This window comes from Salvelinus fontinalis, chromosome 35 (genome assembly GCF_029448725.1).
Source record: "Salvelinus fontinalis isolate EN_2023a chromosome 35, ASM2944872v1, whole genome shotgun sequence".
NCBI classification, from domain to species: domain Eukaryota; kingdom Metazoa; phylum Chordata; class Actinopteri; order Salmoniformes; family Salmonidae; genus Salvelinus; species Salvelinus fontinalis.
Genome location: NC_074699.1, coordinates 38,053,877 through 38,079,680, shown reverse-complemented (window position 1 = coordinate 38,079,680; position 25,804 = coordinate 38,053,877). Strand labels below are relative to the sequence as shown.

Below are 25,804 nucleotides of genomic sequence, written 5' to 3'. Positions count from 1 at the left end.
GCCTAGGCTACTATGTGAACTGCTAGTAACATTTAGAACAGGCTAGCCTAGGCTACTATGTGAACTGCTAGTAACATTTAGAACAGGCTAGCCTAGGCTACTATGTGAACTGCTAGTAACATTTAGAACAGGCTAGCCTAGGCTACTATGTGAACTGCTAGTAACATTTAGAACAGGCTAGCCTAGGCTACTATGTGAACTGCTAGTAACATTTAGAACAGGCTAGCCTAGGCTACTATGTGAACTGCTAGTAACATTTAGAACAGGCTAGCCTAGGCTACTATGTGAACTGCTAGTAACATTTAGAACAGGCTAGCCTAGGCTACTATGTGAACTGCTAGTAACATTTAGAACAGGCTAGCCTAGGCTACTATGTGAACTGCTAGTAACATTTAGAACAGGTTAGCCTAGGCTACTATGTGAACTGCTAGTAACATTTAGAACAGGCTAGCCTAGGCTACTATGTGAACTGCTAGTAACATTTAGAACAGGCTAGCCTAGGCTACTATGTGAACTGCTAGTAACATTTAGAACAGGCTAGCCTAGGCTACTATGTGAACTGCTAGTAACATTTAGAACAGGCTAGCCTAGGCCACTATGTGAACTGCTAGTAACATTTAGAACAGGCTAGCCTAGGCTACTATGTGAACTGCTAGTAACATTTAGAACAGGCTAGCCTAGGCCACTATGTGAACTGCTAGTAACATTTAGAACAGGCTAGCCTAGGCTACTATGTGAACTGCTAGTAACATTTAGAACAGGCTAGCCTAGGCTACTATGTGAACTGCTAGTAACATTTAGAACTGGCTATCCTAGGCTACTATGTGAACTGCTAGTAACATTTAGAACAGGCTAGCCTAGGCCACTATGTGAACTGCTAATAACATTTAGAACAGGCTAGCCTAGGCCACTATGTGAACTGCTAATAACATTTAGAACAGGCTAGCCTAGGCTACTATGTGAACTGCTAGTAACATTTAGAACAGGCTAGCCTAGGCTACTATGTGAACTGCTAGTAACATTTAGAACAGGCTAGCCTAGGCTACTATGTGAACTGCTAGTAACATTTAGAACAGGCTAGCCTAGGCTACTATGTGAACTGCTAGTAACATTTAGAACAGGTTAGCCTAGGCTACTATGCAAACTGCTAGTAACATTTAGAACAGGCTAGCCTAGGCTACTATGCAAACTGCTAGTAACATTTAGAACAGGCTAGCCTAGGCTACTATGTGAACTGCTAGTAACATTTAGAACAGGCTAGCCTAGGCTACTATGTGAACTGCTAGTAACATTTAGAACAGGTTAGCCCTAGGCTATAACCCCCCTAAACATAGACAGGTTCCACACTGAAAATATGACAAAACATTAGTTAGATGAAGAGAGAGCATATTTCCATCAGAATCATGAAGCCGAGGCCGACTCACCAGACAGATGTCCTGGCCATCATTCATCACCATGCAGGGTTCAATGTGGAATTGTTCATATATTTAGACAATTCAGAAAAACAGGACGAATAAACTAAATTGAACGTCTCGAAAAGAAGACAGATTTTGGTTAGTTTGAGATTCTTCAAAGGAGCCACCCTTTGCCTTGATGACAGCTTTGCATTCTCTCAACCAGCTTCATGAGGTAGTCACCTGGAATGCATTTCAATTTAAAAGAAAATATATGTGGATTTTATTTTCTTCTTAATGCGTTTGAGCCAATCAGTTGTGTTGTGACAAGGTAAGGTTGGTAAACAGAAGATAGCCCTATTTGGTAAAAGACCAAGTACATATTATCGCAAGAACAGCTCAAATAAGCAAAGAGAAACGACAGTCCATCATTACATTAAGACATGAAGGTCAGTCAATCCAGGAACATTTCAAGAAGTGCGATTGCAAAAACCCTCAAGCGCTATGATGAAACTGGCTCTCATGAGGACCGCCACAGGAAAGGAGTTAAGTCATTAGAGTTCACTGCACCTCAGATTGCAGCCCAAATAAATGCTTCACAGAGTTCAAGTAACAGACACATCTCAACATCAACTGTTCAGAGGAGACTGCGTGAATCAGGCCTTGATGGTGACACTGTCTGTGATTTATTTAGAATTCAAGGGACACTTAACCAGCATGGCTACCACAGCCTTCTGCAGCGATATGCCATCCCATCTGGTTTGCGCTTCGTGGGACCATCATTTGTTTTTCAACAGGACAATGACCCAACACACCTCCAGGCTGTGTAAGGGCTATATGACCAAGAAGGAGAGTGATGGAGTGCTGCATCAGATGACCTGGCCTCCACAATCACCCGCCCTCAACCCAAATGAGATGATTTGGGATGAGATGGACCGCAGAGTGAAAGAAAAGCAGCCAACAAGTGCTCAGCATATGTGGGAACTCCTTCAAGACCGTTGGAAAAGTATTCCAGGTGAAGCTGGTTGAGAGAATGCCAAGAGTGTGCAAGGCAAAGGGCAAAGTCTGTCATCAAGGCAAAGGGTGGCTACCTTGAAGAATCTCAAAAATAAAATATATTTTGATTTGTTTAACACTTTTTTGGTTACTACGTGATTCCATATGTGTTTTTTCCTAGTTTTGATGTCGTCACTATTATTCTACAATGTAGAAAATAGTCAAAATAAAGAAAAACCCTTGAATGAGTAGGTGTGTCCAAACTTTTGACTGGTGCTGTTTATGGGAGGATTTGTTGTCTGTGATGTTTATGATAAATTAGGCATTATTGTCTGTGATGGTTATAATAAATTAGGCATTGTTGTCTGTGATGGTTATGATAAATTAGGCGTTGTTGTCTGTGATGGTTATGATAAATTAGGCGTTGTTGTCTGTGATGGTTATGATAAATTAGGCGTTGTTGTCTGTGATGGTTATGGTAAATTAGACGTTGTTGTCTGTGATGGTTATGATAAATTAGGCGTTGTTGTCTGTGATGGTTATGATAAATTAGGCGTTGTTGTCTGTGATGGTTATAATAAATTAGGCGTTGTTGTCTGTGATGGTTATGATAAATTAGGCGTTGTTGTCTGTGATGGTTATGATAAATTAGGCGTTGTTGTCTGTGATGGTTATGATAAATTAGGCATTGTTGTCTGTGATGGTTATGATAAATTAGGCGTTGTTGTCTGTGATGGTTATGATAAATTAGGCGTTGTTGTCTGTGATGGTTATGATAAATTAGGCATTGTTGTCTGTGATGGTTATGATAAATTAGGCGTTGTTGTCTGTGATGGTTATGATAAATTAGACGTTGTTGTCTGTGATGGTTATGATAAATTAGGCATTGTTGTCTGTGATGGTTATGATAAATTAGACGTTGTTGTCTGTGATGGTTATGATAAATTAGGCGTTGTTGTCTGTGATGGTTATGATAAATTAGACGTTGTTGTCTGTGATGGTTATGATAAATTAGGCGTTGTTGTCTGTGATGGTTATGATAAATTAGGCGTTGTTGTCTGTGATGGTTATGATAAATTAGGCGTTGTTGTCTGTGATGGTTATGATAAATTAGGCATTGTTGTCTGTGATGGTTATGATAAACTAGGCGTTGTTGTCTGTGATGGTTATAATAAATTAGGCATTGTTGTCTGTGATGGTTATGATAAATTAGGCGTTGTTGTCTGTGATGGTTATGATAAATTAGGCGTTGTTGTCTGTGATGGTTATAATAAATTAGGCGTTGTTGTCTGTGATGGTTATGATAAATTAGGCGTTGTTGTCTGTGATGGTTATGATAAATTAGGCGTTGTTGTCTGTGATGGTTATGATAAATTAGGCGTTGTTGTCTGTGATGGTTATAATAAATTAGGCGTTGTTGTGCGCTGTTGCCATGTAGATAAATGCGTCCATATTTTTTTTCCATTGCAGGCCTTTTTGTATTTGTGTTTTAGTTTTCCCATCCGAGTACTTGAACAGTCAAAACATTTAAATGGCCCATCCTTAGCATGGACATCCACAGAGACTTCTAACAGAAATCAATGATGGACGTTAGAAACTGCAACCAGAAACTGCAACCAGAATACAACCAGAATCCAACCAGAAACGGAGAGGTAAATTGACCCCAAACCAGACTAATAAATGATAACAACCTCTGTTTCTAAATCTATATTTGTGTGTATTTCTGAATCCAACTCCTTTATTTCCAGTCTCATCAGAGCGTATAGCCTGATCCTTTCTGTGGGTTCTGATAGACTGGGTTTAAGGATGGGTCCAGCCTGATCCTTTCCGTGGGTTCTGATAGAGACTGGGTTTAAGGATGGGTCCAGCCTGATCCTTTCTGTGGGTTCTGATAGACTGGGTTTAAGGATGGGTCCAGCCTGATCCTTTCCGTGGGTTCTGATAGAGACTGGGTTTAAGGATGGGTCCAGCCTGATCCTTTCCGTGGGTTCTGATAGAGACTGGGTTTAAGGATGGGTCCAGCCTGATCCTTTCCGTGGGTTCTGATAGAGACTGGGTTTAAGGATGGGTCCAGCCTGATCCTTTCCGTGGGTTCTGATAGACTTGGTTTAAGGATGGGTCCAGCCTGATCCTTTCCGTGGGTTCTGATAGAGACTGGGGTTAAGGATGGGTCCAGCCTGATCCTTTCCGTGGGTTCTGATAGAGACTGGGTTTAAGGATGGGTCCAGCCTGATCCTTTCCGTGGGTTCTGATAGAGACTGGGTTTAAGGATGGGTCCAGCCTGATCCTTTCCGTGGGTTCTGATAGACTTGGTTTAAGGATGGGTCCAGCCTGATCCTTTCCGTGGGTTCTGATAGAGACTGGGGTTAAGGATGGGTCCAGCCTGATCCTTTCCGTGGGTTCTGATAGAGACTGGGTTTAAGGATGGGTCCAGCCTGATCCTTTCCGTGGGTTCTGATAGACTGGGTTTAAGGATGGGTCCAGCCTGATCCTTTCCGTGGGTTCTGATAGACTGGGTTTAAGGATGGGTCCAGCCTGATCCTTTCCGTGGGTTCTGATAGAGTCTGGGTTTAAGGATGGGTCCAGTCTGATCCTTTCCGTGGGTTCTGATAGAGGCTGGGGTTTAAGGATGGGTCCAGCCTGATCCTTTCCGTGGGTTCTGATAGAGACTGGGTTTAAGGATGGGTCCAGTCTGATCCTTTCCGTGGGTTCTGATAGAGGCTGGGGTTTAAGGATGGGTCCAGTCTGAACCTTTCCGTGGGTTCTGATAGAGACTGGGTTTAAGGATGGGTCCAGCCTGATCCTTTCCGTGGGTTCTGATAGACTGGGTTTAAGGATGGGTCCAGCCTGATCCTTTCCGTGGGTTCTGATAGAGACTGGGTTTAAGGATGGGTCCAGCCTGATCCTTTCCGTGGGTTCTGATAGAGTCTGGGTTTAAGGATGGGTCCAGCCTGATCCTTTCCGTGGGTTCTGATAGAGTCTGGGTTTAAGGATGGGTCCAGCCTGATCCTTTCCGTGGGTTCTGATAGAGACTGGGTTTAAGGATGGGTCCAGCCTGAACCTTTCCGTGGGTTCTGATAGAGACTGGGTTTAAGGATGGGTCCAGTCTGATCCTTTCCGTGGGTTCTGATAGACTGGGTTTAAGGATGGGTCCAGCCTGATCCTTTCCGTGGGTTCTGATAGAGACTTGGTTTAAGGATGGGTCCAGTCTGATCCTTTCCGTGGGTTCTGATAGAGACTGGGTTTAAGGATGGGTCCAGCCTGATCCTTTCCGTGGGTTCTGATAGAGACTGGGTTTAAGGATGGGTCCAGCCTGATCCTTTCCGTGGGTTCTGATAGAGACTGGGTTTAAGGATGGGTCCAGTCTGATCCTTTCCGTGGGTTCTGATAGAGACTGGGGTTAAGGATGGGTCCAGCCTGATCCTTTCCGTGGGTTCTGATAGAGGCTGGGGTTTAAGGATGGGTCCAGCCTGATCCTTTCCGTGGGTTCTGATAGAGGCTGGGGTTAAGGATGGGTCCAGCCTGATCCTTTCTGTGGGTTCTGATAGAGTCTGGGTTTAAGGATGGGTCCAGCCTGATCCTTTCTGTGGGTTCTGATAGAGTCTGGGTTTAAGGATGGGTCCAGCCTGATCCTTTCCGTGGGTTCTGATAGAGACTGGGGTTAAGGATGGGTCCAGCCTGATCCTTTCCGTGGGTTCTGATAGAGACTGGGTTTAAGGATGGGTCCAGCCTGATCCTTTCCGTGGGTTCTGATAGAGACTGGGGTTAAGGATAGGTCCAGCCTGATCCTTTCCGTGGGTTCTGATAGAGACTGGGTTTAAGGATGGGTCCAGCCTGATCCTTTCCGTGGGTTCTGATAGAGACTGGGGTTAAGGATGGGTCCAGCCTGATCCTTTCCGTGGGTTCTGATAGAGACTGGGGTTTAAGGATGGGTCCAGCCTGATCCTTTCCGTGGGTTCTAATAGAGACTGGGTTTAAGGATGGGTCCAGGACTCTTCACTAGCCGTGTCCTAGCTTCATTCTGTCAGATATACACATCAGCATCACTGTGAATATTGGCCTACAGCTGTTCGGTAGTTCTTTATACCAGAACAATGTTGCTGCAATGATCACAAGGTTCTGATCAAATGGCTCCCCAGACTCTTTGCATTGCCCCCCCCCACCCCTTTTTTACACCGCTGCTACTCTCTGTTGTTATCATCGTTGCATAGTCACTTTAATAACTCTACCTAAATGTACATACTACCTCGACTGATCGGTGCCCCCGCACATTGACTCTGTACCGTAACACCCTGTATATAGCCTCCACATTGACTCTGTACCAGTACCCCCTGTATATAGCCTCCACATTGACTCTGTACCGGTACCCCCTGTATATAGCCTCCACATTGACTCTGTACCAGTACCCCCTGTATATAGCCTCCACATTGACTCTGTACCGTAACAACCTGTATATAGCCTCCACATTGACTCTGTACCGTAACACCCTGTATATAGCCTCCACATTGACTCTGTACCGTAACACCCTGTATATAGCCTCCACATTGACTCTGTACTGGTACCCCCTGTATATAGCCTCCACATTGACTCTGTACCGGTACCCCCTGTATATAGCCTCCACATTGACTCTGTACCAGTACCCCCTGTATATAGCCTCCACATTGACTCTGTACCGTAACACCCTGTATATAGCCTCCACATTGACTCTGTACCGTAACACCCTGTATATAGCCTCCACATTGACTCTGTACTGGTACCCCCTGTATATAGCCTCCACATTGACTCTGTACCGGTACCCCCTGTATATAGCCTCCACATTGACTCTGTACCGGTACCCCCTGTATATAGCCTCCACATTGACTCTGTACCGGTACCCCCTGTATATAGCCTCCACACTGACTCTGTACCGGTACCCCCTGTATATAGCCTCCACATTGACTCTGTACCGGTACCCCCTGTATATAACCTCCACATTGACTCTGTACCGGTACCCCCTGTATATAGCCTCCACATTGACTCTGTACCGTAACACCCTGTATATAGCCTCCACATTGACTCTGTACCGGTAACACCCTGTATATAGCCTCCACATTGACTCTGTACCGTAACACCCTGTATATAGCCTCCACATTGACTCTGTACCGGTACCCCCTGTATATAGCCTCCACATTGACTCTGTACCGGTAACACCCTGTATATAGCCTCCACATTGACTCTGTACCGGTACCCCCTGTATATAGCCTCCACATTGACTCTGTACCGGTACCCCCCCGTACATAGCCTCCACATTGACTCTGTACCGTAACACCCTGTATATAGCCTCCACATTGACTCTGTACCGGTACACCCTGTATATAGCCTCCACATTGACTCTGTACCATAACACCCTGTATATAGCCTCCACATTGACTCGGTACCGTAACACCCTGTATATAGCCTCCACATTGACTCTGTACCGTAATACCCTGTATATAGCCTCCACATTGACTCTGTACCGGTACCCCCTGTATATAGCCTCCACATTGACTCTGTACCGGTACCCCCTGTATATAGCCTCCACATTGACTCTGTACCGGTACCCCCTGTATATAGTCTCCACATTGACTCTGTACCGTACCCCCCTGTATATAGCCTCCACATTGACTCTGTACCGGTACCCCCTGTATATAGCCTCCACATTGTCTCTGTACCGGTACCCCCTGTATATAGTCTCCACATTGACTCTGCACTGGTACCCCCTGTATATAGCCTCCACATTGACTCTGTACCGGTACCCCCTGTATATAGCCTCCACATTGACTCTGTACCGGTACCCCCTGTATATAGCCTCCACATTGACTCGGTACCGGTACCCCCTGTATATAGCCTCCACATTGACTCTGTACCGTAACACCCTGTATATAGCCTCCACATTGACTCTGTACCGGTACCCCCTGTATATAGCCTCCACATTGACTCTGTACTGGTACCCGCTGTATATAGTCTCCACATTGACTCGGTACCGGTACCCCCTGTATATAGCCTCCACATTGACTCTGTACCAGTACCCCCTGTATATAGCCTCCACATTGACTCTGTACCGGTACCCCCTGTATATAGCCTCCACATTGACTCTGTACCGGTACCCCCTGTATATAGCCTCCACATTGACTCTGTACCAGTACCCCCTGTATATAGCCTCCACATTGACTCGGTACCGGTACCCCCTGTATATAGCCTCCACATTGACTCGGTACCGGTACCCCCTGTATATAGTCTCCACATTGACTCTGTACCGGTACCCCCTGTATATAGCCTCCACATTGACTCTGTACCGTAACACCCTGTATATAGCCTCCACATTGACTCGGTACCGGTACCCCCTGTATATAGTCTCCACATTGACTCTGTACCGTACCCCCCTGTATATAGCCTCCACATTGACTCTGTACCGGTACCCCCTGTATATAGTCTCCACATTGACTCTGTACCGGTACCCCCTGTATAAAGTCTCCACATTGACTCTGTACCGGTACCCCCTGTATATAGCCTCCACATTGACCCTGTACCGGTACACCCTGTATATAGCCTCCACATTGACTCTGTACCGTAACACCCTGTATATAGCCTCCACATTGACCCTGTACCGGTACCCCCTGTATATAGTCTCCACATTGACTCTGTACCGTAATACCCTGTATATAGCCTCCACATTGACTCTGTACCGGTACCCCCTGTATATAGCCTCCACATTGACTCGGTACCGGTACCCCCTGTATATAGCCTCCACATTGACTCGGTACCGGTACCCCCTGTATATAGCCTCCACATTGACTCTGTACCGTAACACCCTGTATATAGCCTCCACGTTGACTCTGTACCGGTACCCCCTGTATATAGCCTCCACATTGACTCTGTACCGGTACCCCCTGTATATAGCCTCCACATTGACTCTGTACCGGTACCCCCTGTATATAGCCTCCACACTGACTCTGTACCAGTACCCCCTGTATATAGCCTCCACATTGACTCTGTACCGTAACACCCTGTATATAGCCTCCACATTGACTCTGTACCGGTTCCCCCTGTATATAGCCTCCACATTGACTCTGTACCGGTACCCCCTGTATATAGCCTCCACATTGACTCTGTACCAGTACCACCTGTATATAGCCTCCACATTGACTCTGTACCGGTACCCCCTGTATATAGCTTCCACATTGACTCGGTACCGGTACCCCCTGTATATAGCCTCCACATTGACTCTGTACCGGTACCCCCTGTATATAGCCTCCACATTGACCCTGTACCGGTACCCCCCCTATATATAGCCTCCACATTGACTCTGTACTGGTACCCACTGTATATAGCCTCCACATTGACTCTGTACCGGTACCCCCTGTATATAGCTTCCACATTGACTCTGTACCGTAATACCCTGTATATAGCCTCCACATTGACTCTGTACCGTAACACCCTGTATATAGCCTCCACATTGACTCTGTACCGTAACACCCTGTATATAGCCTCCACATTGACCCTGTACCGGTACCCCCTGTATATAGCCTCCACATTGACTCTTTACCAGTACCCCCTGTATATAGCCTCCACATTGACCCTGTACCGGTACCCCCTGTATATAGCCTCCACATTGACTCTGTACCGGTACCCCCTGTATATAGCCTCCACATTGACTCTGTACCGTAACACCCTGTATATAGCCTCCACATTGACTCTGTACCGGTACCACCTGTATATAGCCTCCACATTGACTCTGTACCGTAATACCCTGTATATAGCCTCCACATTGACTCTGTACCGTAATACCCTGTATATAGCCTCCACATTGACTCTGTACCGGTACCCCCTGTATATAGCCTCCACATTGACTCTGTACCGGTACCCCCTGTATATAGCCTCCACATTGACTCTGTACCGGTAACCCCTGTATATAGCCTCCACATTGACTCTGTACTGGTACCCCCTGTATATAGCCTCCACATTGACTCTGTACCGGTACCCCCTGTATATAGCCTCCACATTGACTCTGTACCGTAACACCCTGTATATAGCCTCCACATTGACTCTGTACTGGTACCCCCTGTATATAGCCTCCACATTGACTCTGTACCGGTAACCCCTGTATATAGCCTCCACATTGACTCTGTACCGGTACACCCTGTATATAGCCTCCACATTGACTCTGTACTGGTACCCCCTGTATATAGCCTCCACATTGACTCTGTACCGGTACCCCCTGTATATAGCCTCCACATTGACTCTGTACCGTAACACCCTGTATATAGCCTCCACATTGACTCTGTACTGGTACCCCCTGTATATAGCCTCCACATTGACTCTGTACCGGTAACCCCTGTATATAGCCTCCACATTGACTCTGTACCGGTACACCCTGTATATAGCCTCCACATTGACTCTGTACCGGTACCCCCTGTATATAGCCTCCACATTGACTCTGTACCGGTACCCCCTGTATATAGCCTCCACTTTGACTCTGTACCGTAACACCCTGTATATAGCCTCCACATTGACTCTGTACTGGTACCCCCTGTATATAGCCTCCACATTGACTCTGTACCGGTAACCCCTGTATATAGCCTCCACATTGACTCTGTACCGGTACCCCCTGTATATAGCCTCCACATTGACTCTGTACCGGTAACCCCTGTATATAGCCTCCACATTGACTCTGTACCGGTACACCCTGTATATAGCCTCCACATTGACTCTGTACCGTAACACCCTGTATATAGCCTCCACATTGACTCTGTACCGTAACACCCTGTATATAGCCTCCACATTGACTCTGTACCGGTACCCCCTGTATATAGCCTCCACATTGACTCTGTACCGTAACACCCTGTATATAGCCTCCACATTGACTCTGTACCGGTACCCCCTGTATATAGCCTCCACATTGACTCTGTACCGGTACCCCCTGTATATAGCCTCCACATTGACTCTGTACCGTAACACCCTGTATATAGCCTCCACATTGACTCTGTACCGGTACCCCCTGTATATAGCCTCCACATTGACTCTGTACCGTAACACCCTGTATATAGCCTCCACATTGACTCTGTACCGGTACCCCCTGTATATAGCCTCCACATTGACTCTGTACCGGTACCCCCTGTATATAGCCTCCACATTGACTCTGTACCGGTACCCCCTGTATATAGCCTCCACATTGACTCTGTACCGGTACCCCCTGTATATAGTCTCGCTATTGTTATTTTACTGCTGCTCTTTAACTACTTGTAACTTTTATTTCTTATTCTTATCCGTATTTTTGAAAACTGCACTGTTGGTTAGTGGCTCGTAAGTAAGCATTTCACTGTAAGGTCAACACCTGTAAGGTCAACACCTGTAAGGTCAACCCCTGTAAGGTCAACCCCTGTAAGGTCAACGCCTGTAAGGTCAACACCTGTAAGGTCAACACCTGTAAGGTCAACACCTGTAAGGTCAACGCCTGTAAGGTCAACCCCTGTAAGGTCAACCCCTGTAAGGTCAACACCTGTAAGGTCCACAGCTGTAAGGTCAACACCTGTTGTAATCGGCACATGTGACTCTATACAGTTTGATTTAATGGTGGTGTTTCTTCAAGTGTAACTAACATCAATGTCGCCCCCTAGTGTCCTGAGACTGTACTCACCATGTTGGCTGGCTGCACGGACTCATGCACCCACTGTGTATAATGTACTTAGAAAACACATAGACACACTGGAACTAATGATGAAAACCTATAGATTGAATATATATGTATATATATATTGCGTGTTTTAGTGTTTTTAATAGCTATATTTTCTCCAAACAAGTCAAATTCTGAAAAATCTGGATTTGATTGTTTGTAGAAACATGCAGTGGAGAACAGTGTTCTCTGAGATGTTTGATACATACGGGCCTCGGACCGTTACCGTTACCGGGAACACGTTGGAGTCTCAGTGGAGAACAGGGTCTGTGTTCTCTGAGATGTTTGATACATACGGGCCTCGGACCGTTACCGTTACCGGGAACACGTTGGAGTCTCAGTGGAGAACAGGGTCTGTGTTCTCTGAGATGCTTGATACATACGGGCCTCGGACCGTTACCGTTACCGGGAACACGTTGGAGTCTCAGTGGAGAACAGGGTCTGTGTTCTCTGAGATGCTTGATACATACGGGCCTCGGACCGTTACCGTTACGTTGGATTCTCAGTGCTGACAAAGTGACTGATTAGTCAGATGCTTGATACATACGGGCCTCGGACCGTTACCGTTACGTTGGATTCTCAGTGGAGACAAAGTGACTGATTAGTCAGATGCTTGATACATACGGGCCTCGGACCGTTACCAGGAACACGTTGGATTCTCAGTGGTGACAAAGTGACTGATTAGTCAGATGTTTGATACATACGGGCCTCGGACCGTTACCAGGAACACGTTGGATTCTCAGTGCTGACAAAGTGACTGATTAGTCAGATGTTTGATACATACGGGCCTCGGACCGTTACCAGGAACACGTTGGGTTCTCAGTGGTGACAAAGTGACTGATTAGTCAGATGCTTCCATTCTACTTGATGGTTAAGTCGGCTTTACAGTCCTCCTGAAGGTTTAAGACCCACCGGTACAGAAACTTATCCAAACCCAACCCACCTCATTACATTGGGATATATCTTGGTTAATTACCCTGAGACACAGAAACTTATCCAAACCCAACCCACCTCATTACATTGGGATATATCTTGGTTAATTACCCTGAGACACAGAAACTTATCCAAACCCAACCCACCTCATTACATTGGGATATATCTTGGTTAATTACCCTGAGACACAGAAACTTATCCAAACCCAACCCACCTCATTACATTGGGATATATCTTGGTTAATTACCCTGAGACACAGTTAGGGGAGGAGAGGAAAGGAAAGGAAGAGAGGAGAAAAGAGGACAAGAGAGGAGAGGAAAGGAGAGAAGAGAAGAGAAGAGGAGAGGAAGAGAGGAGAAAAGAGGAGAGGAGGACAGGGTCAGGGTCTGTTGATGGTCTGTTGATGGTCTGTTCTAGAACACTGTGAAGGAGGAAGAGAGGAGAGGAGGTCAGGGTCAGGGTCTGTTGATGGTCTGTTGATGGTCTGTTCTAGAACACTGTGAAGGAGGAAGAGAGGAGAGGAGAGGACAGGGTCAGGGTCTGTTGATGGTCTGTTGATGGTCTGTTCTAGAACACTGTGAAGGAGGAAGAGTGGAGAGGAGGTCAGGGTCAGGGTCTGTTGATGGTCTGTTGATGGTCTGTTCTAGAACACTGTGAAGGAGGAAGAGTGGAGAGGAGGACAGAGTCAGGGTCTGTTGGTGGTCTGTTCTAGAACACTGTGAATGAGGAAGAGAGGAGAGGAGGACAGGGTCAGGGTCAGGGTCTGTTGATGGTCTGTTCTAGAACACTGTGAAGGAGGAAGAGAGGAGAGGAGGACAGGGTCAGGGTCTGTTGATGGTCTGTTCTAGAACACTGTGAAGGAGGAAGAGAGGAGAGGACGACAGGGTCAGGGTCTGTTGATGGTCTGTTCTAGAACACTGTGAAGGAGGAAGAGAGGAGAGGAGGACAGGGTCAGGGTCTGTTGATGGTCTGTTCTAGAACACTGTGAAGGAGGAAGAGAGGAGAGGAGGTCAGGGTCAGGGTCTGTTGGTGGTCTGTTCTAGAACACTGTGAAGGAGGAAGAGAGGAGAGGAGGTCAGGGTCAGGGTCTGTTGATGGTCTGTTGGTGGTCTGTTCTAGAACACTGTGAAGGAGGAAGAGAGGAGAGGAGGACAGGGTCAGGGTCTGTTGATGGTCTGTTCTAGAACACTGTGAAGGAGGAAGAGAGGAGAGGAGGACAGGGTCAGGGTCTGTTGATGGTCTGTTCTAGAACACTGTGAAGGAGGAAGAGAGGAGAGGAGGACAGGGTCAGGGTCTGTTGATGGTCTGTTGGTGGTCTGTTCTAGAACACTGTGAAGGAGGAAGAGAGGAGAGGAGGACAGGGTCAGGGTCTGTTGATGGTCTGTTGGTGGTCTGTTCTAGAACACTGTGAAGGAGGAAGCCAGTCAGATGGAACCCAGCCTGCCTCCCAAGTGCCACCCTATTCCCTACATAGTGCACTACCAAGGGGGCAGTGGTCCAACGTAGTGCAGCACATAGAGAATGGGGTTCCATTAGGGGCACAGTGCCAGTGGACTGTAGAAGAGTCCCTGACAGTTGGAATTACCCTCATCAATGTAACTCTCTTTCATCAGCCCAGAGAGAGGAACACAAAGACCTGAACATTACCTCAACTCTGGCAAGCACAGCTCCCCTCACATTCCTACAATCACCACAGAAACAAACAAACATTATGGGTGTATCCCAAACAGCACCCCCCAGGGCACACAGGGCTCCGGTCAAAAGGAGTGCACTATAAAAGAGTACAAGTTTCCATTGGAACACACCCTAAAATACTCCAACTGACTATCAGTGAGACAGGGACCACCCAAGACTTCCCAGTACAGTGTGTCACCAACAACAGTTCAACAGAGTACAGTCTGTACCCGCATGAGGCACAAAAGCATTGGTACATGTTTGGGTACTTTTTAAATGAATGATATATAGCCATTGATTCTTGAAGAATAGAACTTACTAATTTCTCATGAGTTTAATTCAACTGTTGTTCACCATCAGAACCTTAAAATAGAAGCTTGTTTCAGTGGATATGCATAACATGTACAAGTTGTCCCGTCTATGTTTAGATGAGCTGACGGTTAAATGCTCCCCTTCCTGTAAACTGTTTTGTTGTTGTTTGAACTGCAGGTTTCTTCAGCTGACTATCAGAGAGACAGTGACCACCCACTAACCAGCATAGTGAGTCACTACCCGTCTGTCCCGGCATGACCCTCTCTGTCCACTGACTATCAGAGAGACAGTGACCACCCACTAACCAGCATAGTGAGTCACTACCCGTCTGTCCCGGCATGACCCTCTCTGTCCACTGACTATCAGAGAGACAGTGACCACCCACTAACCAGCATAGTGAGTCTCTAACCGTCTGTCCCGGCATGACCCCCTCTGTCCACTGAATGTTGTGCCTGTCAACTTGCATTTGTTAAATCCTCATAAAGCGTGTCCATAAAGGCAGCCGGATGGCCAGGCCCACCTACCTTGACCGTCTCTGATGCTGTCCTTCTCCTGGGCCACTCATGTTGAAGTAATCCTATTTACGTTCCAAATGGCACCCTATTCCCTATATAGTGCACTACTTTTAACAGGAGTCTATAGGGCACCCTATTCCCTATATAGTGCACTACTTTTAACCAGAGCCTATAGGGCTATCTAGGGAATAGGATTCCGTTTGGAATGCATCCCCTGTTTACTACCAGCAGGTCATATGGTAATGAGCATCTGTTTGTTGTTAACTATGTGCTCATAAAGGAGGAAGTAACGGATGATGATGTGTAAAAGGGGCTGGGGCTTCTAAAGCGCTAATGATAGACTCTAAATGTTGAAAACAGAAATGCTGGGGCTTCTAAAGCGCTAATGATTGACTCCAAATGTTGAAAACAGAAGGGCTGGGACTTCTAAAGCGCTAATGATACTCTAAATGTTGAAAACAGGCAGGGCTGGGGCTTCTAAAGCGCTAATGATGGACTCTAAATGTTGAAAACAGAAGGGCTGGGCTTCTAAAGCATTAATGATAGACTCTAAATGTTGAACAGGAAGGCTGTGGCTTCTAAAGCGCTAATGATGGACTCTAAATGTTGAGACCAGGAAGGGCTGTGGCTTCTAAAGTGCTAATGATGGACTCTAAATGTTGAGACCAGGAAGGGCTGTGGCTTCTAAAGTGTTAATGATGGACTCTAAATGTTGAAAACAGGAAGGGCTGGGGCTTCTAAAGTGCTAATGATGGACTCTAAATGTTGAAAACAGGAAGGGCTGGGGCTTCTAAAGTGCTAATGATGGACTCTAAATGTTGAAAACAGGAAGGGCTGTGGCTTCTAAAGCGCTAATGATGGACTCTAAATGTTGAAAACAGAAGGGCTGGGGCTTCTAAAGCACTAATGATGGACTCTAAATGTTGAAAACAGAAATGCTGGGGCTTCTAAAGCGCTAATGATTGACTCTAAATGTTGAAAACAGAAGGGCTGGGACTTCTAAAGCGCTAATGATACTCTAAATGTTGAAAACAGGCAGGGCTGGGGCTTCTAAAGCGCTAATGATGGACTCTAAATGTTGAAAACAGAAGGGCTGGGCTTCTAAAGCATTAATGATAGACTCTAAATGTTGAACAGGAAGGCTGTGGCTTCTAAAGCGCTAATGATGGACTCTAAATGTTGAGACCAGGAAGGGCTGTGGCTTCTAAAGTGCTAATGATGGACTCTAAATGTTGAGACCAGGAAGGGCTGTGGCTTCTAAAGTGTTAATGATGGACTCTAAATGTTGAAAACAGGAAGGGCTGGGGCTTCTAAAGTGCTAATGATGGACTCTAAATGTTGAAAACAGGAAGGGCTGGGGCTTCTAAAGTGCTAATGATGGACTCTAAATGTTGAAAACAGGAAGGGCTGTGGCTTCTAAAGCGCTAATGATGGACTCTAAATGTTGAAAACAGAAGGGCTGGGGCTTCTAAAGCACTAATGATGGACTCTAAATGTTGAAAACAGGAAGGGCTGGGGCTTCTAAAGCGCTAATGATGGACTCTAAATATTGAAAACAGAAGGGCTGGGGCTTCTAAAGTGCTAATGATGGACTCTAAATGTTGAAAACAGAAGGGCTGGGGCTTCTAAAGCACTAATGATGGACTCTAAATGTTGACAACAGGAAGGCTGGGGCTTCTAAAGTGCTAATGATGGACTCTAAATGTTGAAAACAGGAAGGGCTGTGGCTTCTAAAGCGCTAATGATGGACTCTAAATGTTGAAAACAGGAAGGGCTGGGGCTTCTAAAGCACTAATGATAGACTCTAAATGTTGAAAACAGGAAGGGCTGGGGCTTCTAAAGCGCTAATGATGGACTCTAAATATTGAAAACAGAAGGGCTGGGGCTTCTAAAGTGCTAATGATGGACTCTAAATGTTGAAAACAGGAAGGGCTGTGGCTTCTAAAGCGCTAATGATGGACTCTAAATGTTGAAAACAGGAAGGGCTGGGGCTTCTAAAGCGCTAATGATGGACTCTAAATGTTGACAACAGGAAGGGCTGGGGCTTCTAAAGCGCTAATGATGGACTCTAAATGTTGACAACAGGAAGGGCTGGGGCTTCTAAAAAGCTAATGATGGACTCTAAATGTTGAAAACAGGAAGGGCTGGGGCTTCTAAAAAGCTAATGATGGACTCTAAATGTTGAAAACAGGAAGGGCTGGGGCTTCTAAAGCGCTAACGATAGACTCTAAATGTTGAAAACAGGAAGGGCTGGGGCTTCTAAAGCGCTAGTGATGGACTCTAAATGTTGAAAACAGAAGGGCTGGGGCTTCTAAAGCGCTAATGATGGACTCTAAATGTTGAAAACAGGAAGGGCTGGGGCTTCTAAAGTGCTAATGATGGACTCTGAATGTTGAAAACAGGAAGGGCTGGGGCTTCTAAAGCACTAATGATAGAACTCTAAATGTTGAAAACAGGAAGGGCTGGGGCTTCTAAAGCGCTAATGATAGACTCTAAATGTTGAAAACAGGAAGGGCTGGGGCTTCTAAAGCGCTAAGGATGGACTCTAAATGTTGAAAACAGGAAGGGCTGTGGCTTCTAAAGAGCTAATGATGGACTCTAAATGTTGAAACAGGAAGGGCTGGGGCTTCTAAAGTGCTAATGATGGGCCATGGTGTAACCACAGCTACAGACCTACCACAGATCTGACTTGCATTGGTGTAACCACGGCTACAGACCTGCCACAGATCTGACTTGCAGTGCTGTAACCACGGCTACAGACCTACCACAGATCTGACTTGCAGTGGTGTAACCACGGCTACAGACCTACCACAGATCTGATAATATAATTGACCCTATTACATATATATAATTGACCCTATTACATATATACACATATATATAATTGACCCTATTACATATATATATATAATTGACCCTATTACATATATATATATATATATATATATATATATATATATATATAATTGACCCTAATACACATATATATAATTGACCCTATTACATATATATATATAATTTACCCTATTACAGAATAAATGGAAACAGAGGGCTTAACTATCAACTCATAGAAATTGTTTGTTTAGATTTAATTATCAATTGACCAATTAGTGAACGTAAATCATTACTACGTAGAATTGCAGGAAAATCGTTTTAAAACAGCCATCAAATGAATCCTGTGGTGTGGTGTATTTATGCACCTCAATAAACTAGAAACCCTATGCATTATTACCTCCAATTAGGCCCCTGACAGAGTCTACCCTAACGGGCCCCACCCTGACGGGCCCCACCCTGACACAGCCTACCCTAACGGGCCCCACCCTGACGGGCCCCACCCTGACACAGCCTACCCCAACGGGCCCCACCCTGACGGGCCCCACCCTGACACAGCCGACCCTAACGGGCCCCACCCTGACACAGCCTACCCTAACGGGCCCCACCCTGACGGGCCCCACCCTGACACAGCCTACCCTAACGGGCCCCACCCTGACGGGCCCCACCCTGACACAGCCTACCCCAACGGGCCCCACCCTAACGGGCCCCACCCTGACGGGCCCCACCCTGACACAGCCTACCCTAACGGGCCCCATCCTGACAGAGTCTACCCTAACGGGCCCCAACCTGACGGGCCCCACCCTGACACAGCCTACCCTAACGGGCCCCACCCTGACGGGCCCCACCCTGACACAGCCTACCCTAACGGGCCCCACCCTGACGGGCCCCACCCTGACACAGCCTACCCTAACGGGCCCCATCCTGACAGAGTCTACCCTAACGGGCCCCAACCTGACGGGCCCCACCCTGACACAGCCTACCCTAACGGGCCCCACCCTGACGGGCCCCACCCTGACACAGCCTACCCTAACGGGCCCCACCCTGACACAGCCTACCCTAACGGGCCCCACCCTGACACAGCCTACCCCAACGGGCCCCAACCTGACGGGCCCCACCCTGACACAGCCTACCCCAACGGGCCCCACCCTAACGGGCCCCACCCTGACGGGCCCCACCCTGACACAGCCTACCCTAACGGGCCCCACCCTGACGGGCCCCACCCTGACACAGCCTACCCTAACGGGCCCTACCCTAACGGGCCCCACCCTGACGGGCCCCACCCTGACACAGCCTACCCTAACGGGCCCCACCCTGACACAGCCTACCCTAACGGGCCCCACCCTGACGGGCCCCACCCTGACGCAGCCTACCCCAACGGGCCCCACCCTGACGGGCCCCACCCTGACACAGCCTACCCCAACGGGCCCCACCCTGACGGGCCCCACCCTGACACAGCCTACCCCAATGGGCCCCACCCTGACACAGCCTACCCCAACGGGCCCCACCCTGACGGGCCCCACCCTGACACAGCCTACCCCAACGGGCCCCACCCTGACGGGCCCCACCCTGACACAGCCTACCCCAATGGGCCCCACCCTGACGGGCCCCACCCTGACACAGCCTACCCCAATGGGCCCCACCCTGACACAGCCTACCCCAACGGGCCCCACCCTGACGGGCCCCACCCTGACACAGCCTACCCTAACGGGCCCCACCCTGACAGAGTCTACCCTAACGGGCCCCACCCTGACAGAGTCTACCCTAACGGGCCCCACCCTGACGGGCCCCACCCTGACACAGCCTACCCTAACGGGCCCCATCCTGACAGAGTCTACCCTAACGGGCCCCACCCTGACAGAGCCCACCCTAACGGGCCCCACCCTGACAGAGCCTACCCTAACGGGCCCCACCCTGACAGAGCCTACCCTAACGGGCCCCACCCTGACACAGCCTACCCTAACGGGCCCCACCCTGACACAGCCTACCCTAACGGGCCCCACCCTGACAGAGCCTACCCTAACGGGCCCCACCCTGACAGAGCCTACCCTAACGGGCCCCACCCTGACAGAGCCTACCCTAACGGGCCCCACCCTGACACAGCCGACCCTAACGGGCCCCACCCTGACACAGCCTACCCTAACGGGCCCCACCCTGACACAGCCTACCCTAACGGGCCCCACCCTGACACAGCCTACCCTAACGGGCCCCACCCTGACACAGCCTACCCTAACGGGCCCCACCCTGACACAGCCTACCCTAACGGGCCCCACCCTGACACAGCCTACCCTAACGGGCCCCACCCTGACACAGCCTACCCTAACGGGCCCCACCCTGACACAGCCTACCCTAACGGGCCCCGCGTCTCAACCAACAGTCAATATAGGCTGAAGATCCCAAGCAGGGCTACAGCAACTTCCAGAGAGGGTCAGCCTCGCGGGCTTCATGGTTTGGGTGTCCTCGGCACCCCCGAGGGGCCCCCGTGTTGATGGTCAGCATGGCGGATGTGTTGTTGCCTACCCTCACGGCCTGACGGCGGCCCGTCAGGAAGTCCAGAATCCAGTTGCAGAGGGAGGTGTTCAATCCCAGGGCCCTGAACTATGTGATGAGCTTGGACGGCACTATGGTGTTGAATGCTGAGCTGTAGTCAGTGAATAGCATTCTTACATAGGTGTTCCTTTAGTCCAGGTGGGAAAGGGCAGTGTGAAGTGTCATACAGATTGCGTCATCTGTGGATCTGTTGGGCTGGTATGCGAATTGGATTGGGTCCAGGGTGTTCTGGGGTGATGTTGTTGATGTTAGCCATGACCTGCCTTGCTAAGTATTTCATGGCTATACATGTGAGTTCTACCGGGTGATAGTCATTTAGGCAGCTTACCTTGGCGTTCTTGGGCACGAGGACGATGGTGGTGAGCTTGAAACAAGTTGGTGTGACAGACCAGGTCAGGGATAGGTTAAAATTGTCAGTGAAGACACTTGCCAGCTGGTCATTACATAGAAACACCGGATTTTCATCTGTTCTTTTTTCCCCCAGGTGAAGCTGGTTGAGAGAACGCCAAGAGTGTGCAAAGCTGTCATCAAGGCAAAGGGTGGCTACTTTGAAAGAATCTCAAATATATTTTGATTTGTTTAACACTTCTTTTGGTTACAACATAATTCCATTTGTGTTATTTCATAGTTTTAATGTCTTCACTATGATTCTACAATGTAGAAAATAGTTGAAAATAAAGACCCTGGAATGAGTCCAAACTGTTAACTGGTGCTGTAAGTAGGACACAGACATCCCTTTAAGGAAAAACCCTTTCTATTGGAGTTGTCTTCAGGTAGATATGTGTAACAGGGTTTAAACAGACATCCCTTTAAGGGAAAACCCTTTCTATTGGAGTTGTCTTCAGGTAGATATGTGTAACAGGGTTTAAACAGACATCCTAAGTTGTATTAGTCCTCTCATAATTATGCAGCCAGGTTATGTATATGTATGTGTAGTTGTGGAGCCACCTGCTGTATTTGTTGAGTAACTGCATCTCAGTGTGTCTCTCTCTCACCAGACTGGGGAGACATGCAGGAGGGTTAGGGCTTAGCACAGGCACAGGACTCACCAGGCTGGGGAGACATGCAGGAGAGTTAGGGCTTAGCACAGGACTCACCAGGCTGGGGAGACATGCAGGAGGGTTAGGGCTTAGCACAGGCACAGGACTCACCAGGCTGGGGAGACATGCAGGAGGGTTAGGGCTTAACACAGGCACAGGACTCACCAGGCTGGGGAGACATGCAGGAGGGTTAGGGCTTAACACAGGCACAGGACTCACCAGGCTGGGGAGACAGGCAGGAGGGTTAGGGCTTAGCACAGGCACAGGACTCACCAGGCTGGGGAGACATGCAGGAGGGTTAGGGCTTAGCACAGGCACAGGACTCACCAGGCTGGGGAGACATGCAGGAGGGTTAGGGCTTAGCACAGGACTCACCAGGCTGGGGAGACATGCAGGAGGGTTAGGGCTTAGCACAGGCACAGGACTCACCAGGCTGGGGAGACAGGCAGGAGGGTTAGGGCTTAGCACAGGCACAGGACTCACCAGGCTGGGGAGACATGCAGGAGGGTTAGGGCTTAGCACAGGACTCACCAGGCTGGGGAGACATGCAGGAGGGTTAGGGCTTAGCACAGGACTCACCAGGCTGGGGAGACATGCAGGAGGGTTAGGGCTTAGCACAGGACTCACCAGGCTGGGGAGACATGCAGGAGGGTTAGGGCTTAACACAGGCACAGGACTCACCAGGCTGGGGAGACAGGCAGGAGGGTTAGGGCTTAGCACAGGCACAGGACTCACCAGGCTGGGGAGACATGCAGGAGGGTTAGGGCTTAGCACAGGCACAGGACTCACCAGGCTGGGGAGACATGCAGGAGGGTTAGGGCTTAGCACAGGACTCACCAGGCTGGGGAGACATGCAGGAGGGTTAGGGCTTAGCACAGGCACAGGACTCACCAGGCTGGGGAGACAGGCAGGAGGGTTAGGGCTTAGCACAGGCACAGGACTCACCAGGCTGGGGAGACATGCAGGAGGGTTAGGGCTTAGCACAGGCACAGGACTCACCAGGCTGGGGAGACAGGCAGGAGGGTTAGGGCTTAGCACAGGCACAGGACTCACCAGGCTGGGGAGACATGCAGGAGGGTTAGGGCTTATCACAGGACTCACCAGGCTGGGGAGACAGGCAGGAGGGTTAGGGCTTAGCACAGGACTCACCAGGCTGGGGAGACATGCAGGAGGGTTAGGGCTTAGCACAGGACTCACCAGGCTGGGGAGACAGGCAGGAGGGTTAGGGATTAGCACAGGCACAGGACTCACCAGGCTGGGGAGACATGCAGGAGGGTTAGGGCTTAGCACAGGCACAGGACTCACCAGGCTGGGGAGACATGCAGGAGGGTTAGGGCTTAGCACAGGACTCACCAGGCTGGGGAGACAGGCAGGAGGGTTAGGGCTTAGCACAGGCACAGGACTCACCAGGCTGGGGAGACATGCAGGAGGGTTAGGGCTTAGCACAGGACTCACCAGGCTGGGGAGACAGGCAGGAGGGTTAGGGCTTAGCACAGGCACAGGACTCACCAGGCTGGGGAGACATGCAGGAAGGTTAGGGCTTAGCACAGGACTCACCAGGCTGGGGAGACATGCAGGAGGGTTAGGGCTTAGCACAGGCACAGGACTCACCAGGCTGGGGAGACATGCAGGAGGGTTAGGGCTTAGCACAGGACTCACCAGGCTGGGGAGACATGCAGGAGGGTTAGGTCTTAGCACAGGCACAGGACTCACCAGGCTGGGGAGACATGCAGGAGGGTTAGGGCTTAGCACAGGCACAGGACTCACCAGGCTGGGGAGACATGCAGGAGGGTTAGGGCTTAGCACAGGACTCACCAGGCTGGGGAGACAGGCAGGAGGGTTAGGGCTTAGCACAGGACTCACCAGGCTGGGGAGACATGCAGGAGGGTTAGGGCTTAGCACAGGACTCACCAGGCTGGGGAGACAGGCAGGAGGGTTAGGGCTTAGCACAGGACTCACCAGGCTGGGGAGACAGGCAGGAGGGTTAGGGCTTAGCACAGGCACAGGACTCACCAGGCTGGGGAGACATGCAGGAGGGTTAGGGCTTAGCACAGGCACAGGACTCACCAGGCTGGGGAGACAGGCAGGAGGGTTAGGGCTTAGCACAGGCACAGGACTCACCAGGCTGGGGAGACATGCAGGAGGGTTAGGGCTTATCACAGGACTCACCAGGCTGGGGAGACAGGCAGGAGGGTTAGGGCTTAGCACAGGACTCACCAGGCTGGGGAGACATGCAGGAGGGTTAGGGCTTAGCACAGGACTCACCAGGCTGGGGAGACAGGCAGGAGGGTTAGGGCTTAGCACAGGCACAGGACTCACCAGGCTGGGGAGACATGCAGGAGGGTTAGGGCTTAGCACAGGCACAGGACTCACCAGGCTGGGGAGACATGCAGGAGGGTTAGGGCTTAGCACAGGACTCACCAGGCTGGGGAGACAGGCAGGAGGGTTAGGGCTTAGCACAGGCACAGGACTCACCAGGCTGGGGAGACATGCAGGAAGGTTAGGGCTTAGCACAGGACTCACCAGGCTGGGGAGACATGCAGGAGGGTTAGGGCTTAGCACAGGCACAGGACTCACCAGGCTGGGGAGACATGCAGGAGGGTTAGGGCTTAGCACCGGACTCACCAGGCTGGGGAGACATGCAGGAGGGTTAGGGCTTAGCACAGGCACAGGACTCACCAGGCTGGGGAGACATGCAGGAGGGTTAGGGCTTAGCACAGGCACAGGACTCACTAGGCTGGGGAGACATGCAGGAGGGTTAGGGCTTAGCACAGGACTCACTAGGCTGGGGAGACATGCAGGAGGGTTAGGGCTTAGCACAGGACTCACTAGGCTGGGGAGACATGCAGGAGGGTTAGGGCTTAGCACAGGCACAGGACTCGCCAGGCTGGGGAGACATGCAGGAGGGTTAGGGCTTAGCACAGGCACAGGACTCACCAGGCTGGGGAGACATGCAGGAGGGTTAGGGCTTAGCACAGGCACAGGACTCACCAGGCTGGGGAGACATGCAGGAGGGTTAGGGCTTAGCACAGGCACAGGACTCACCAGGCTGGGGAGACATGCAGGAGGGTTAGGGCTTAGCACAGGACTCACCAGGCTGGGGAGACATGCAGGAGGGTTAGGTCTTAGCACAGGCACAGGACTCACCAGGCTGGGGAGACATGCAGGAGGGTTAGGGCTTAGCACAGGCACAGGACTCACCAGGCTGGGGAGACATGCAGGAGGGTTAGGGCTTAGCACAGGCACAGGACTCACCAGGCTGGGGAGACATGCAGGAGGGTTAGGGCTTAGCACAGGCACAGGACTCACCAGGCTGGGGAGACATGCAGGAGGGTTAGGGCTTAGCACAGGCACAGGACTCACCAGGCTGGGGAGACATGCAGGAGGGTTAGGGCTTAGCACAGGCACAGGACTCACCAGGCTGGGGAGACATGCAGGAGGGTTAGGGCTTAGCACAGGCACAGGACTCACCAGGCTGGGGAGACATGCAGGAGGGTTAGGGCTTAGCACAGGCACAGGACTCACCAGGCTGGGGAGACATGCAGGAGGGAAAGGGCTTAGCACAGGCACAGGACTCACCAGGCTGGGGAGACATGCAGGAGGGTTAGGGCTTAGCACAGGCACAGGACTCACCAGGCTGGGGAGACATGCAGGAGGGTTAGGGCTTAGCACAGGCACAGGACTCACCAGGCTGGGGAGACATGCAGGAGGTTTTGGGCTTAGCACAGGCACAGGACTCACCAGGCTGGGGAGACATGCAGGAGGGTTAGGGCTTAGCACAGGCACAGGACTCACCAGGCTGGGGAGACATGCAGGAGGGTTAGGGCTTAACACAGGCACAGGACTCACCAGGCTGGGGAGACATGC

The 25,804-nt window shown here is 49.8% G+C and overlaps 1 protein-coding gene across 1 annotated transcript; it reads left to right on the top strand.

Annotated features, from left to right (window-relative positions):
- The first annotated feature begins 3,973 nt into the window (after nt 1-3,973).
- Nucleotides 3,974-20,836, top strand: LOC129834943 (basic proline-rich protein-like). The gene is made up of 3 exons (XM_055900312.1): nt 3,974-4,042; nt 11,735-11,929; nt 18,758-20,836. Exons 1-3 carry the CDS (start codon nt 3,974-3,976, stop codon nt 20,834-20,836), a joined length of 2,343 nt encoding a protein of 780 aa, XP_055756287.1.
- Nucleotides 20,837-25,804: the final 4,968 nt, after the last annotated feature.